This window comes from Callorhinchus milii, unplaced genomic scaffold (genome assembly GCF_018977255.1).
Source record: "Callorhinchus milii isolate IMCB2004 unplaced genomic scaffold, IMCB_Cmil_1.0 Scaffold2, whole genome shotgun sequence".
Classification (NCBI taxonomy): domain Eukaryota; kingdom Metazoa; phylum Chordata; class Chondrichthyes; order Chimaeriformes; family Callorhinchidae; genus Callorhinchus; species Callorhinchus milii.
The window spans coordinates 35,479,677-35,494,656 of NW_024704743.1; the positions used below are offsets into that span (position 1 = coordinate 35,479,677).

Sequence of the window (14,980 nt, forward strand, 5' to 3'; positions counted from 1 at the left end):
ACCCATCCCACCCACCCATCCACCCATCCCATCCCACCTCACTCCATCCCATCCCACCTCACTCCATCCCATCCCACCTCACTCCATCCCATCCCACCTCACTCCATCCCATCCCACCTCACTCCATCCCATCCCACCTCACTCCATCCCATCCCACCTCACTCCATCCCACCCCACCCCACCCCATCCCATCTCGGCTGTGGGTGAGTGGGAGAGCTTCACTTTGCACCACTGACCTCGACAGGTTTTCGTTCGTGTATCTGTGGCGCAACCCAACCGGTTGAATTCCGTTTGGTCTTTTCGCCTCGTTTTCTCAGAGGAGACCGAACCCACTTCAGTATCATATCATATCATAGTGACAACCAGCCACCACCACCACCATCACCACCATCACCACCATCAGCAGCAGCGCCCCCCCCCCACCCCCCTCCCGGCACCTCCTTCAGACCCGACTCTCCAGGAGAGTGTGTGGATATTTTGGTGTGAGCTGCTGCTCCTGGTCGCGAGTTTAATTTTTTTTCCCGCGAGTTACTTCCAAACGCCACTTCCACGCGAATTCGCCCCAAATCAGGGGAGAAAGGCTGAGGAGAGCGAGCGGGCTCTGGGGGTCAACTGACACCCTGGGACTGCACGAAAAGTCATCCTGGCTGTGTGCAGAGGGTGTGGAGATGTTATGGGATTGAGCATTTTTTTCCTCCTGATCAAATTAATCCTTCTTGTACAAACACTTTGCGTGTCAGTATATAATAATAATAATAATCCTTGCAATTGACACAGCGCCTTATCAAGTATTCGAGACGTCTCGACGCGCTTCACAGGTGATACTGCACAGTGAATTATTGGCTGTATATTTTTTTGGGCGAAACTATATGATTCTGTGCTGCAACCAGTCGCTGGATACGAAAGAAACTTCAGAAAGGGAGGCGGGCGGCTGTTGCTTTTCGAAAATACTGTATATGTAATTCTCAATATACAAATAATGTGCAACAACTGAGATAGATATATAAAAACAAAGAATGAAAAACGTCAGTTATATTCCGAGACGGAAGAAAGTATACGATGTAGTCGAAACCAATAACAAAATACTAGTTTTTACGACATAAATGTAACAAGTCTATAAGATCCCCCCCCCCCACCCCCCAGTTATTACTTATTACCAGAGAACAATAGGATACAGAAATATAAGTGTCCCGTTTAACAGTCGATACAGTCCCGCCCAGGGTCTGAATGAATAATACATGCCAACACCGCAGCACTGAGTCTGCAGGTCCCGCAGATACAAAGTTCCCACGCATGTGAAATCTTCATTAGGTACACGGCGAGCAGCAGAGTGCGGCGGGATGATTTGCAGGAAACGTGGCTGTACGTTTGTGAATTTCATCCTGGTTTTTTGTTATTGCAATAAAACAAGCAGTGTAAAACCGCTGACAGGTCGTTTCCTCGCAATCCTTCTTCTATGGATCCTTTGAGACTCTCTGCATCCTAGTAACACAATATGATAAAGCACAGGCTTCCAGAGTGCTGCAACTGAGATATGCCATTGCCCTCTACCCCTTTCTCCCCCCCCCCCCCCCCCCCCCCACCCCACCCCACCTCCCTCCTTCTGCTCATTTCACATTGCAGTAATGTATTCATCTCTTGGTAAAAGTCAAGGTAACGCTGTAATATTTGTGTTACAACGTCGAGCAAAAACAAAAACAAAAACAAAACAACCCCACAAACTAAATAGATAAATAAATAAACTGCTGTTGTCTAGAATACATCAGGCATTACATCACAACACTTTTGCACAGGCTGTTCAAGTAGTGATTGCGGGCACAAAGGTTACATGAAACAGGAATAAAGGCATCAAACCCACTTTCGTGGCTGCAAGCATTATTAGGAGTATCCTTTTACACACTTAGTTCAATTTGTTGTTTTGTTCACACACACACGTTACGAAAAGAAATGTTACGTTAGAACTATCTGTATAAAACCCGAAAACAGAAAGAGAACCAAAGGAGGGAGCAAATAATTCTGCAGTACATAAATGACTGCGGCAAAACTGTATCTCTTATTGTTATTGAGTTATCTTTTGAGGCAACTATTCTGAATATACTAGCTTCTATTTATCGGTAGAAACTATCTATTTGTTGATAGATATTTATAGAAACTGAATCTGCGAACAACCTAAAATATTCATTATAATTATTTATTTAAATATGATATTTTAAATAGATTTTTTTTAATTCCCCCCCCCCCTCCCCACCCCCCACCCCCCACCCATCCCCAACACTGAACGTTGGAGCAGCTATTCATGTGTGCGTCACGTTGAAGCTTCTATAAAAATAATTTATAGTTTTATGTGATTTTCATTCACAGGCGCGGGCATCAGGCTAAGAAATGTATTTTAGCATGTGGAAATGCAAGGGTATGATCAAGTCAGATACACTGTGTAACCTTTCTGCTCATCTATACTGGCTGTTGTCACACATTTAAGCAGTCAGGCTCTGCTCAATGCATGAAGCAAACGTTTGACATTTAGAAGCTCCCCCCACCCCTTATATATATACATATATATATATACACACACACACACACACGAGGGATACATTCCCCCACCCTCACCACCACGAGAAGCAATTTCGAATGACTGCCTGGCTCTGTGTGCGATTAAAGTGGCATATTACAAATTTGCAAAACTGTAACAAGGTTTGATCTCCGTTTAAAAGACACGACAAGGTTAACGGTTCAAAGTGTTTTGGTTAAAATAGCCGAGCGGGCGGGGAATGTTTGGGAAAATAATGAAACCGAGAGCGTTGTGAATCAAACGCTCTCCTTCTCCCTAAAATCAGGCTGGGTAAGATTTTCAGACAATTGACATTATTTCACTTGGTTATTTTTTTCAGGCTGACTAGGTCTTCTTCCTACACATCAATCATGCAAACGTGCCTTTTTTGACATGTAAATACTACAGCACATTTAATTCCGTTTCATCCAAACAAAAGATCAACACGCCAGGTGTGAGCAATATTAATACAACCGGCGTGAGGAATGTGTTACTTTCTAAACATATACAGCTACAGACTGAATCAACGTTGACCACTGGTTTGTGAGCATGTAGTTTGCTCTTCTTAAGACATAACTTACCCTCCACCCCTTCTTTGCGGATTCCCCGAAAAACACAAGATGCATTGGATGTGAAAAGTCGCAGACTGAATATTTGAAGATTAAAACGAATCGTTTTAAAAGCATAACAATCCTGTTTTGCTATCGCGAAGGCCGACAGGAATCGAACTGAGTAGCGACTTACTCTATGGCCCTGTTATAAATGACGAGAAACAGTGGGTGCAAAGCCCAGTTTCCACAGTGGAGCTTTATTTTTTTGAGCTGTGATCTGACACAGCAACTCCCCTCCATCCCCGGGCCAACCCTAGACCTCAGTCAGACACGTTCTCGTCCACCGCACAACAGGACAATTCTATAAATACTTCACCTCAACACTAACACACGGATCACACCATCAGTTGCAGTTAACACACGCGCGGCAGAGATTTGGGTACAAACGCGCATTGGGTGGGGGGTGGGGGGGTGGGGGGCCATCGGTGCGATTTGTGCACACGCTGATGCGTGTTTTTTTTGCTGAATTAATACAAAGGTTATTCGTCTTTTTTTTGCAGTAATAATGTGTTTTTCTCTCTCTCTCTCTCTGTGTGCGTGTGTGTGTGTTTTCCTCGGGATTGCTCTGATTCCCAGCTCTAGATTCTGCTTGGACTCACTCACGCACCTGAAGGGCTCCAACACAGACAGCCCCCACCCCCCCCCCCCCCCCCCCCCTCCCCTGCAGCCGTCGCCTGGGTAACGCGGGTTTGGCACTGAGCCGCTTCGTCTCCTGCAGAACTAACCATGAGACATTCATTATTAAAGCAACCCCCTTTCCTTTCCCTTCACACTCACCCACTCTCTCATTCACTTCCGTCTCGTTGCACACACGTTGCCAGTGCAAAGAGAGCCGCCCCCCCCCCCAAAAAAAAAAAACCTGTGTCTTCTCTAAAACACAATTTTTCTAAAAAAAACACTTAACAGTTTAAGCTTCCCACTTGCACCTCCACTGCAGTGAAATACTGGACGCACAAACCTTCACCCACTTTAAAGTGCAATGCCTGAGGATAGTTTTTTTTTGCTGAGTGTACAATTCAGTCACTAACTCTACAGTATTTTGCGTGCAAGCGTTTCATCGATCGGTTTTACGGTTTTATACTTATAATAGAGAGAGCTATATACAACGATGCCAGTGATGGGAAGCCAGTGAGTGTCAAACTAACAAAAAAAAGGCAATTGGACGCGACATTAATTGTGGAATATCCAAGGTAAACTACAACAAAAGGTATGAGGCATGTGGGGCTAAATTGAATTTGTTGCAAAGCAACCAATCTGGTTTGGATTTTTTATTCTATCCCTCCCCCGGGGGCTGGATTATTACTGGAGCCAGCACGGGGAGGGGGCTGCAGAAGCACATATCTGCGGCTTGTGAGGCTCGGCTCTCGGCTGTGAGTGTCAGCAAAGTGAGTGAGTGAGTGAGTGAGGGAGTGAGAGAGCTGGTGATACAGCCGCTCTCCAACAGCGCACACACTGCATCGCCCGTTGACTCAAATCCTTGTGGTGTACATGTATAGCACCCTGTCCCGGGACACCATATCCTTCCCCTCCTCTGCCCATCCATCCCATCCATCCCATCCATCCCATCCATCCCGCCGCTGAGATGCGAGCGTGTCTCTTCCCAGGGGAGAGCCTGAAACAGGCAATTCACCAAAGTGAAGACAGAGCCGAGGACTGACTGACTGGCGCGGGTTCAGTGACAGCTGGACACCACCACACAAAACACGTGCCAACAACGCACAGATTGGCTTAACCTTGTCACTTAGCAGTTAATACCCTCAGCCACCACACGCCCATGTCACGCTTTCAAACATTGGGTTTTTTTTAAAAAAAAAACTGGTTCTGTTGATTTTAAATGTAATGACCTGAATGTCTTGGAAGTCCCCAATGCATTTTTTTTTGTGATGGATTTTGCAGGTCAAATGTGTCCTCCAATGTTAGGTTTAGTCGTTGACAATTGTGGACAGTATGTTTGATATGATAAAAAAAATTGTAACCCTACATCGGAGTCTGATTTCATATTTTAACACCAGTTAATAACATTCATTTACTGTCCTGGTGAAACCTAAATGAGGGAATTACTTGTCATGGGACTGATGAGGCTTTTGTCCTCGGGTTTATTAAATGGTACATTACATTTTTTAGACTGTTTGGGGGGGGGGGGAAGAACAATGTTATTAACAGATGCCTCACATTAAATGCTGAAACTGACCAATTCGCAAGTATCTGGGTTTAAACTTGCGACCATTTTTACATCGATTAAAAATGTTGAAAGGTACAATAAAATGATTTGAAACCAAGGACAGTTTATTGTAACACAGAGGCAGAGTTCGGTGCGGTGAGTCCTTATTGCATCCTGTTTGCATCCATTAAACGCCACAGGAGATGCCTCAGGGGACAGTCAGCAAAGGACGCCCACATTTAAGAAGTAATTTAGCTCTAGATTATAGACGGAAATATATTAATTTCTCCTGTTTTTTAAATTTAAAAAAAACAAGCAGTATCCGAATGCCCAGATATTTGTGCACTAAGTCAGGAAAATCACTTTTAATATGTATATATTAAAAAATTGCGATTTTTAATATCATGATAAAGATAAAATGAATCAAATTCAAACGAACAAAGTGCTAATTTCTTGTAAAATGAGCCTCCCACCCAGGTATTCAAATAAATCGTTTTTTTAACAAAAAACAATCCGCATTTATACGAGATCTAGATAAATTATTTTATGTAACTCGGGTGAAGTACCATTACATTCTTTTGTATATTTTGCACCAGATGTGAGCGCGGTTATTTTAAATCCGAAGAAAGATTATTCTAACTTGTAACTTTTTTGAAAATAAAGGTGTGCAATCAATCCCCCCCTCTTCTTGTCTTTTAAACATTTTATATAAGGAAAGGGCGAATATCAAAGGGGCTGTTCCAATATGTAATACTGTACATATTCATCCTAACATGTCTATTTGGGATCAGATTGTAAAGCATGAGTAAACTTGACCCCAGGTTTATTTAACCCCTAAAAATGTGTTTGTTGATGAGGTAATCCGGTGCCAGCACTTCAGGAGGGAGTGGAGGGAGAGGAGGGAAGAAGTGGGGGTGGGAGGGAGCAAATCGGGTTACCACCTACTGCTGATGATTTATGAACTAGTTGACATTTCACGTTGCTCACACACTTAATTTTCAACCGCATGTTCCAGACCAGAGAGAGAGAGAAATAAATATCCCACCAGCCAGTCCCAGCCAGGCATCGCCTTTCCGAATCGCCTAACAAGAGCATTGAATGAAATCCGCCGAAGGGTCGAAACCCCCCACACCCCTACCCCCACCCCCACCACCGGCTGCATTGGCGTTGGAGGGTAAAGACGTCTAACAAACAACCCATTCATCTTTCTTCCTGTATCAGATCCCATATCACATCCACACAGTCCTCTCTATTTAGACGCACCGTCTCTATTCCCTTTTTTCTACTCGCGTTCCCTTATTTTAAAACCCGAAGACTATCAGTGCGCTAAAAATAGGAAAGCTTCTACTTCTGATCAATAAGGGCTGGTGCCATCTCAGCATTCTGCCTTATTAATTATGAAACAGCTTTACTGACTGACTGACTGACTGACTACTCCTGGAAACATGACAAGGAGAGCTCGGGGTGTATATAGTTCGACGTCATCATTTTAATACAAATCGTACAGCAGCTTTGTAACCATTCTCTCGCAGGTATTTTAACATGTTGCGATAATCCTTTTTTTCCCCTACGCTCTTGCTGTCTCACTTCGCCCAAAAACAACAGGGGACGCCGTGATTTCAAGCACAGAACTTGTTTTGCATTATTTCTGGATACGCAGCTATTCCTGTTTCCCCCCTTCTCTCTCTCTCTCTCTCTCTCTCTCTCTCTCTCGCTCTCTGGGTTTTTGTTTGTGTCGCCGATTTACGTTCTTTAAATTGTCGATTTAAATGTTGTTAATTTCTAAATCAGGAATTGGGGTCTCGTACCATTTCTTTTGAAATCCATTTAAGACCCCCTGTGATCTATGCGGCTTTACTGTTCCCACATCCCAAACGAGTCAGCGAATATAATATCATATCATATCATATATAAAGTAATTTGTTGTAAAATAAAAGCGTGTGAGGGTGACGACATATCTTTTACACTACGAAACAAATCAGCGATTTTCTTCCAAGAGGGACGAATTTGTGCAACATCCGTCTTCCACGTTTTGAGGTGAATACTGTAGTTTTCTTGGCGCGATGAGGAGAGGTGCGAAATGATAAAAAACTCTAATCTGAAACTGCACTGGAGGCAGCAGCAATAACCAAGGTGTTAAATTATTCACAACGAATTACACCAAAGAGTGAACAGCTTTTTGCTTTGCTCTCTCCCCCTCTCTCTCTCTCTCTCTCTCTCTCCTTCTCTCTCTCTCTCTCTCTCTCTCTCTCTCTCTCTATCTCTCTCTCTCCGAAGAACCCACACTGTTTAGCATATGGCCAGAGGCCGTTCCTGAGTTTGAACCGAAGTGGGTTTACAGTTTGCATTTTTTTTTCTCTTGAAATGACACAGGTGCAAAGTCTGTAGATTTGTGTTTGCTGTCAATCACTGCTCGGTAACATTTGGCAAATAAGGACGGATCGCGTTGTGTGCAACCGAAGGATATTTCCAGTTCTGGCAAAATGTCTTCTGGGTCACTGATGAATCAATACGTCCCGATAATTCTGAAATGATTGCAAAAATCCAATACGATGGTGTGTGTGTGGTTTTTTTTTCTCTCTCTCTCTCTCCTCTCTCTCTAATGCTTTTGCGTGCGTTCTCCTTAGAGTGTAATCCAGGTCACTAATGCAGACAGTGTTAAAACCGTGAAGATGAAACTCTGGGGAATTATTGCGTTGGCCGAGCCATTCGTTCCACACAGTTCAAACAAACTGCCTTTGAAATTGAGATTTTTGGAATCTTTTTTCAGCTTTTCCCAAACATCGGCCGCTCCCCCCTGACAGTCAGCGAGGGCGGTGGTGGCGCAGGCGTGGAAGTCTTCCCAGTATCTATCACAGAGAAACGAATCGACACAGAACAATAAAAAAAAATGCATTGCTTTTTGTTGGTTGTTGTTGTTCTTTTTTTAAAAAAAAAAAAAAAAAAAAAATCCCTCTCCTGTAAAAGGATCTGCATTCAATTATGCGCCGTCTTAAAATAGCGCGACTTCGCTGACGGATTCAATCGCTCGCTCATTCGGTGAGTCAAAAGTCCCTGCATTCGTGTCGGCCTTTCGGAGGAGAAATTCATTGACAATTTCTCGCGAGGTGAGCAAAGGCGCTTTTGTTGCTCCCTCTAAAGCGACATGAATTATAGATTGGCCTTTGGCGCAAAGAAGCCTTGTTGCAACATTTACATTTTTCTCGACTGTGCATTTTTCTGAACAAATTCCAAGCGTTGTGGAACACCACCAGCCCCCCCCCCCCCCATACACACACACACACAAAAAAAAACAAATCACGTTACACATTATGCAGCGTCGCATGGGGCTAAAAGAGTGTTATGGCTGTTGAATGTGCAACATTGCTTCTCATTGAAATCAGTGAAAAAAATATATATATCCCAATTAAGATTCTATCAATTGAACGAGTCGAGGCATGTCGTACATTCCCCACAATGGGCCCCATTATTTTTTTTATATGGTCGTAAATGTCTTATGGTTAGATCAAAACAAAGGCGATGTTGAAAAGAGTATGCAGTGTAAATTGAGTCGCTTTCGATTGTTTATATAGAGCGCTTGTTCCTGCAAAGGCAGTCTTTAATTTATGAACACTTTAAAATGGTTGCAGAGCCCATGTTTAATACATTTGAAATAAATAATGAGGTATTGGGATGCCAGGGCCGGGCTGACTGTGCTCTTCCTGTAGTATTTCTGCTGTAATTGCATGTCCCAAAGGAAAACCAAATCATTTTTGATCTTCGTCTCCCTTCGCCTCTCACACAGCGAGGCACACGTACAGGGGAAAAAAAACAGCTGCGGAAGGGAGAGAAAGCGAAAATGCTGCAGGAAGAATAACTCTGAATTGTGATACTATATGAGCAGAGTTACAGCAAGAGTGAGAACAAGCGATTTCACTGGTTTATCTGAAATTCACAATGAATTCGACCGAGTCTCTCCTCCATAAACACACTGAATCGCATGTAAGAGAAAGGGGTTTACAACGAAAGTGACGACGATTATCAGATATAGTTAAATTAAGAATTGTTCCACTGTAGCAGTTCATATGGGTCGTCTTTCTCTTTCTTATAAAGGCTCCCCCCCCCCTCCACCCCCCCAACCAGGGCTGGTAGGTATATAGTTGAATCGTTCTCAATACAGTACGTAGGCAAAATAGTTAGGTTATCGAGATGTGCAATGCTGAGTTCTTGGCAATGATTGCGAGGTGTGTTCTTAATTCAGGTTTTTAAATAAACATTAAGCGGGCAGGAACGTACGCGTGTCAAAAATAAAAGCACCCCAAAAAGGCTAATTCAGTATACATGCTGTCCTCTTAAATCGCCGTTATACAACACCATAGTCGGACAAATTCGCACTTTGCGGTCGGGTAAAAAGGAGATTACAGCTATTTTGATTTTTTTTCAAAAAAAAACTTTGCTGCAGTAAACCCTCAGTTGTCCCCCAATAGTGCAGGCTTCACAGTCTGTACGTACAGGTGTTGCTATTTTACGATTTTTCTTAACTAATATGAAAACGAACGCCTATGTTACACGCACATGTGCAGGCAGATTTCATTCATGTAAGGAAAAAAAAGAGTAGATGAAGAAAAACAAGATAAACTTGATCGCTGTAAGAGCATTGGTAAGAGCACCTGTAAACACGCACTGACCACGGTACATTCCTGCACACTGGCTGTAAGCACATACTGTACATCTGAACATGGAGGTGATGACATCTGTAAATCTACAGACACGAAACCATGGGTTGACGGCGAGCATGTGGATTAAATACATGGATTTGCAGATGACAGCTGTGTCAGCGAACATGCGCGCGTGTGTGTGTGTGTGTGTGTGTGTGGTGCTCGCCTGGTGAGCAAGCAGACATTTATATAACTGTGCATGTGTCTAGGTGTGAGGGGAGAGCGTGTGGGTGAGTAACAGTCTGTGGGAGCGTGTGGGAAAGAGTGCGTGAATGTACATCATTACAGATTAAACTGTGAGTGTTTGTGTGTGTGAGTCAGAGTGAGTAAGTGTGTGTGTGTTGCGTGTGTGTGTGTGTGTGTGTGCGCGTGTGTGTGTGTGTGCGTGTGTATGCATATATACCTGTGTCATACTTACGAGCAGATGGTTTGGCGGTTTTGCTTATCATCCAGTTCCTGTGGGTACTGAGCCACATTGCCTCCGAGTTTCAGCAAACAATCCGATAAACCTTTAAAGACTGCATCGCACTTCCCAGCCGCCCTCACAGCGTGGAACAGATATGCTGCAAAATACAATCGTTAGCATTAGTACAACGAGAGCGGGTAGAATGGTTATCAATAATAGATGTGGTGCGCGAAACGCAAAAGGCAAATAAAAGTAGGGTCAAAAACTACTCGACCCATCGGAGCAAATTGCCACCTTCATTTTAAAATCTTGCTGACTGTGCTTTTATTAGGGGACCGTCATATTTATTCTCTGTTTCTGCCTAAGCAAATCTCTCCTGGTGGTACCTTAATGAGCACCGAGCCATCTTTTACTTCTCATTCCCCTCCCTCGGACCTGACCGCGATCTACTGCGAATACTGTGTATTCGTTTCGGGAAATAAGGCGATAATTCAGGTATGGTTTAATTCAGGGAAGATCTGTGTCGCAAACAGTCTCTCAATACGCCTGCAATCTACCTGTACTGGTTCAGCTATTCTCCCTGTGCCCTGTGTAATCCCAGCAGCCTTTGACCTTTACCTTGACCTAAAATAATTTAAATTGGTTTATTGTATGGACGAGTTAGTCTTTCACTCTTCAGAATCATTACTGGTCCTTTTCATTTATTTGCCGCGAGGTGACCCGCGCTCCCTCTCTGGGTTTCTCAACAAACATACTTAACATCTTCATTTGGACATCGCCCTGCACGTAAATCTAATCACCCCCTCCCCTCCATAATAATAAAAAAGGAGTATTTCAAAGCGCAAAGGTTTGGATTTTCACGCCTTTCTGCGAGCTTGAAATTCTGCATATCAGGTTTGGAGAGGAGGGGGAGGGGTGGGGGGGGGGGGACAAGAGTAACAATAACAAGTGTCCACTTCTGCTTGTTTGCCCCTTTTCGCTTGGTTGGTCAGATCACGCTCAATTGATTTTGTTTTAAAATTCAATTACATTTATGGATGAGGGGCTGGGGTTTGCTAGCGGAACCGTGTACATGTTATTTATCCCTATCAATCTTGCCCTAAGTGCTGGGGAATTAGACTGGGTCGGTCTAATTGATCAGTGTGGAATCCTGACTAAGACTGGAAAGAGGGAGGTTTGCAATCTAAAACTAGCACCATATGGTGCTGCAATAACTTGGCTAATATTCAGATAGTCACAGCTTAGCTTGTGAGTGTAACCCGCTTACACACATACACAACCAAACGGGTGGCGAGCAGACTCCCAAGTGTCAGTCCGCAGTTCCTCTGTGCAGATAACCTGATCCTTACAAAGCAGGTGAACGATCCGAAGCAATAATCTCGTCTTGTGCCTGCATTTGTACGTGCAAACGATGCACACGTAACACGCGATGCGTTTAGGAAATCCTGGTTCTTTTTCGAATAGGAGTTCTTCTAAAAAAAAATTCAGGCTAAGCGAGCGCGCATCGGCCCGATCCCAGTTTCTATCCTCAGCTCGAATGGTTTAATCGTGATAAAGACTGTGGGTAAAAAGATCGTGTTTATGTTCAAACCCCTCACACAATTTCGAGACGTGAATTGGTCCGAGGCGTTGGCAGGAGGAGAGAACTTGCAGATGGTATCAGGGAATGGAAGCAATATCCAGTTGTATCGAAAATAAGCGCAAATGTTCAAAATTCGCCTGTGCACAGTGGTACAATTCGCTGTGACAGGATCAGACTGGGATTTTACACCCGAGGTCGACCGTCTGATAGCGTGAAATCTATTTATTGCTGCCCTTTTTGGAAGTGTCGCTTTAACGCCTTTTAATGGACGCGGAAAATTGCATTGTAAAACTCATTAAAGTAATTAAAACAGCAATTCTGTCACCCGCCACCTTCGCTGCAAAAGCAAATGCTGGAGACCTATCACCCGGACCACGTACAACAAAAAGAACCCCAGCGACAGGAACAAGACCAGAGGCTGATCTCCCATTACACTGCAGCTCTCGGCAGAGTGGAGAATATTGCTCTTTTGCTGTATTATATATAATATGTGATATATATTTATGCACCAATCCCTCAGAAACCCAGTGCCCCTTACTTCATTTTCTAAGAAACAAATAAAGTTTTGCATCTGCCCCTTTTTGTACTCGGATTGAATGAAAACCAATTTATTGCACGCTAGAAAAAATGGTGGATTTTTCATCGGGAGGGAGTCGAGCTGTTTGTCAGATTACTCGGGGTTTTAAAACATTATCTTGCATTTCATTAATTTAAAAGGTGCCGCGGCTTAATTTGCCATCTTATTGCATTGTGAATTCTTGAGAGGATAAAGCGGTTTATTATTATTATTTGAATCACAGTGGGGTTGAAAACAGGAAATGGAAAACAACTTTCCCTTTGTAATAGGGGTTTCTGCAGACCGTAACCGAACAAAACAACGTGAGCAACATAAATGTATAATTATTTTTTAAGATGCTGCTGGTTTCTGGCTGGTTTTTCGGGGGGGGGGGGGGAGGGGGGAGAGAAGTCAATGGGTTATAATGAGTAGATTTTGCTTAAAATAGAACAAGCGGATCTCAAAGCAAAACCCCTGAGAACAGATCCAGGGATGTGAGTCCGACTGCAGGGACTGTGATCTGAAGAGTTGTGCTGTATCTATCCCCTGTCTCTGCAGTTCCGGGGCTGGTTTTGCTGGAGGCTGGTTAGGGTTCTGAGAGGCTTTTTTTTTCCTCGTGGAGGTAAGTGGGCTGCAGTCCCCCTGACAGTTCTCTGCTCTCATCCCGTCCAGGGGATTTAACACTGCAATCTTAAACTCACATTAGCATCCTGTCCTTTGCATCGATCGACACCCGGCTGTCACCCAACATCGCCTAATAAAAAAAAACTGCACCATTTTCATCTACTCCTGCTTTCTTCCTTATCTGAACGGAAATCTGATGACGCCCGTAGGATCTTACTAGCAATCTTTAGGGGGGAAAGAGGGATGGCTCGTTCTGCTCGGCCCTGCGCTCGCTCTGTCAGAAAATTGTGCCACAGAGAAATTAAGTGGTTACAAACTAAACCTGACCGCTGCGTTTCACACATGTCTGTCTTGTGCAAAATATGCTTTCATTCAGATCGCCAAATACATACAGCACAAACATTGCAATGCAACAGTACATTTATTTTCCTTGGGTGGATAATTTTAAACCCACTTAAGGTTACACCTGGTGCAAAAATAATAATATACACATATATATATAGATTTATATTGAACTTACCGAGCTGTACAGCAAGAATAAATGCAAAGCAAGCTCCGTTCAACGTAAGTCCCATCCTACATTTGGTACAACCATTGGAGACTAAAACCTTTCAAATGGTTATCTGGGAACATTTGGGGAAAGGCCGGACATCACACATTGCCAACAAGTTAGCGCTCAAGTAATAGCAGAGTGGAGCTGAAGTGGAATGGTTCACTCCGCCTGACTGAGGGGGGAAGGGGCTCGGCCTCGTATGTCACGTACACTCTTGACGTATGGGTTACATTTACTGCATCCTGTTGGGGTAGGGAAGAGCACACGCCATTTATAGTCCTCCGAGCTCGGCATTACTCAGATCTAAGTGCTAATTTGGAGATGCAGAGCGTCCCATTCCCACCCACCCCCTCCTGTGCTGTTTGCTGAAACTCCCCCTGGAAGAGAGGGGGGAGGGGGGGAGTGGTGACCTCTCATAGCTGAGCATGAAACTCAATGGATGAAGATCCGAGGAGCCAAGAGGAGGAAAGTGTGTGTGTGTGTGTGTGTGTGGTGGGGGGAGGAGGGGTTGTCATTGCATGCAGCACTTGGGAGACTGCGGCGGTTTAGATGTGGGCGAGTTGCTGTTTGCAGTAATCTCTTGTGCTAAACGATCATGTATCCCAAATGCAGTTGTGCAGTCGCAGTGGAGCATCATTAACGGAATACAGTGCAAATAAAGCCTCGGAGATGTACATCGCTTTGACATCACCTTGACCTCCACACTCCTCACACGTCGTGCCTTTCTAACAGTTTGGTTTAAAGCAATCGAATAGCTTTAAAAATATTGCCCCTAACCTTTGATTTTTCATTTCGTCGTATGAAGTCTTGTGATGTACAGCAAAAGCGAGAGAGAGAAAAAAAAACACTCGACGCGATGGGTTTTATTCCCCAATCGTAGCTAAAAGAGGAAACCCACCCATTTTATCCATCTTGACTCATTTCACAAGGTACCGAGACACCTCGATCCCAATTAATTGACACGAAGACACTTCCACGTTGGTTTCTTTCAAAGGACTTCTCAAAAAAAAACGTGTCAAATTCGCGAGTAACTTGCAAAAGAAAATAAAGCCGACAAGTGAAAACGTGTTAATTTGAATATGAATTGCCAAATATATATATATATGTGTGTGTGTGTGTGTTCGTGCTTTCCCCTCACTCTCCCTCCTGCATATCTGTGTCACTCACTGGTTAACTCGCCACAAAACTGTAGGCAATACTCCAGCTGTCCGTGGATTGTTAATCCATTGGCATCATACAAAG

At 43.8% G+C, this 14,980-nt stretch overlaps 1 protein-coding gene across 1 annotated transcript; it reads right to left on the reverse strand.

Annotated features, from left to right (window-relative positions):
* Nucleotides 1-6,789: 6,789 nt before the first annotated feature.
* Nucleotides 6,790-13,989, reverse strand: nrn1a (neuritin 1a). The gene is made up of 3 exons (XM_007902661.2): nucleotides 13,706-13,989; nucleotides 10,436-10,580; nucleotides 6,790-8,169 (listed from the first exon to the last, which is right to left on the reverse strand). Exons 1-3 carry the CDS (start codon nucleotides 13,758-13,760, stop codon nucleotides 7,944-7,946), a joined length of 426 nt encoding a protein of 141 aa, XP_007900852.1. The 5' UTR covers nucleotides 13,761-13,989; the 3' UTR covers nucleotides 6,790-7,943.
* Nucleotides 13,990-14,980: the final 991 nt, after the last annotated feature.

Bases quoted from the DNA above. Each gene is read 5' to 3' on its own strand.
- nrn1a (XM_007902661.2), bottom strand. From the start codon at position 13,760: ATGGGACTTACGTTGAACGGAGCTTGCTTTGCATTTATTCTTGCTGTA. The intron at 10,581-13,705 runs GTAAGTTCAATA...TGTATTTTGCAG, and splicing joins TATTCTTGCTGTACAGCTCG to CATATCTGTTCCACGCTGTG. The intron at 8,170-10,435 runs GTAAGTATGACA...TCTCTGTGATAG, and splicing joins AACCGCCAAACCATCTGCTC to ATACTGGGAAGACTTCCACG.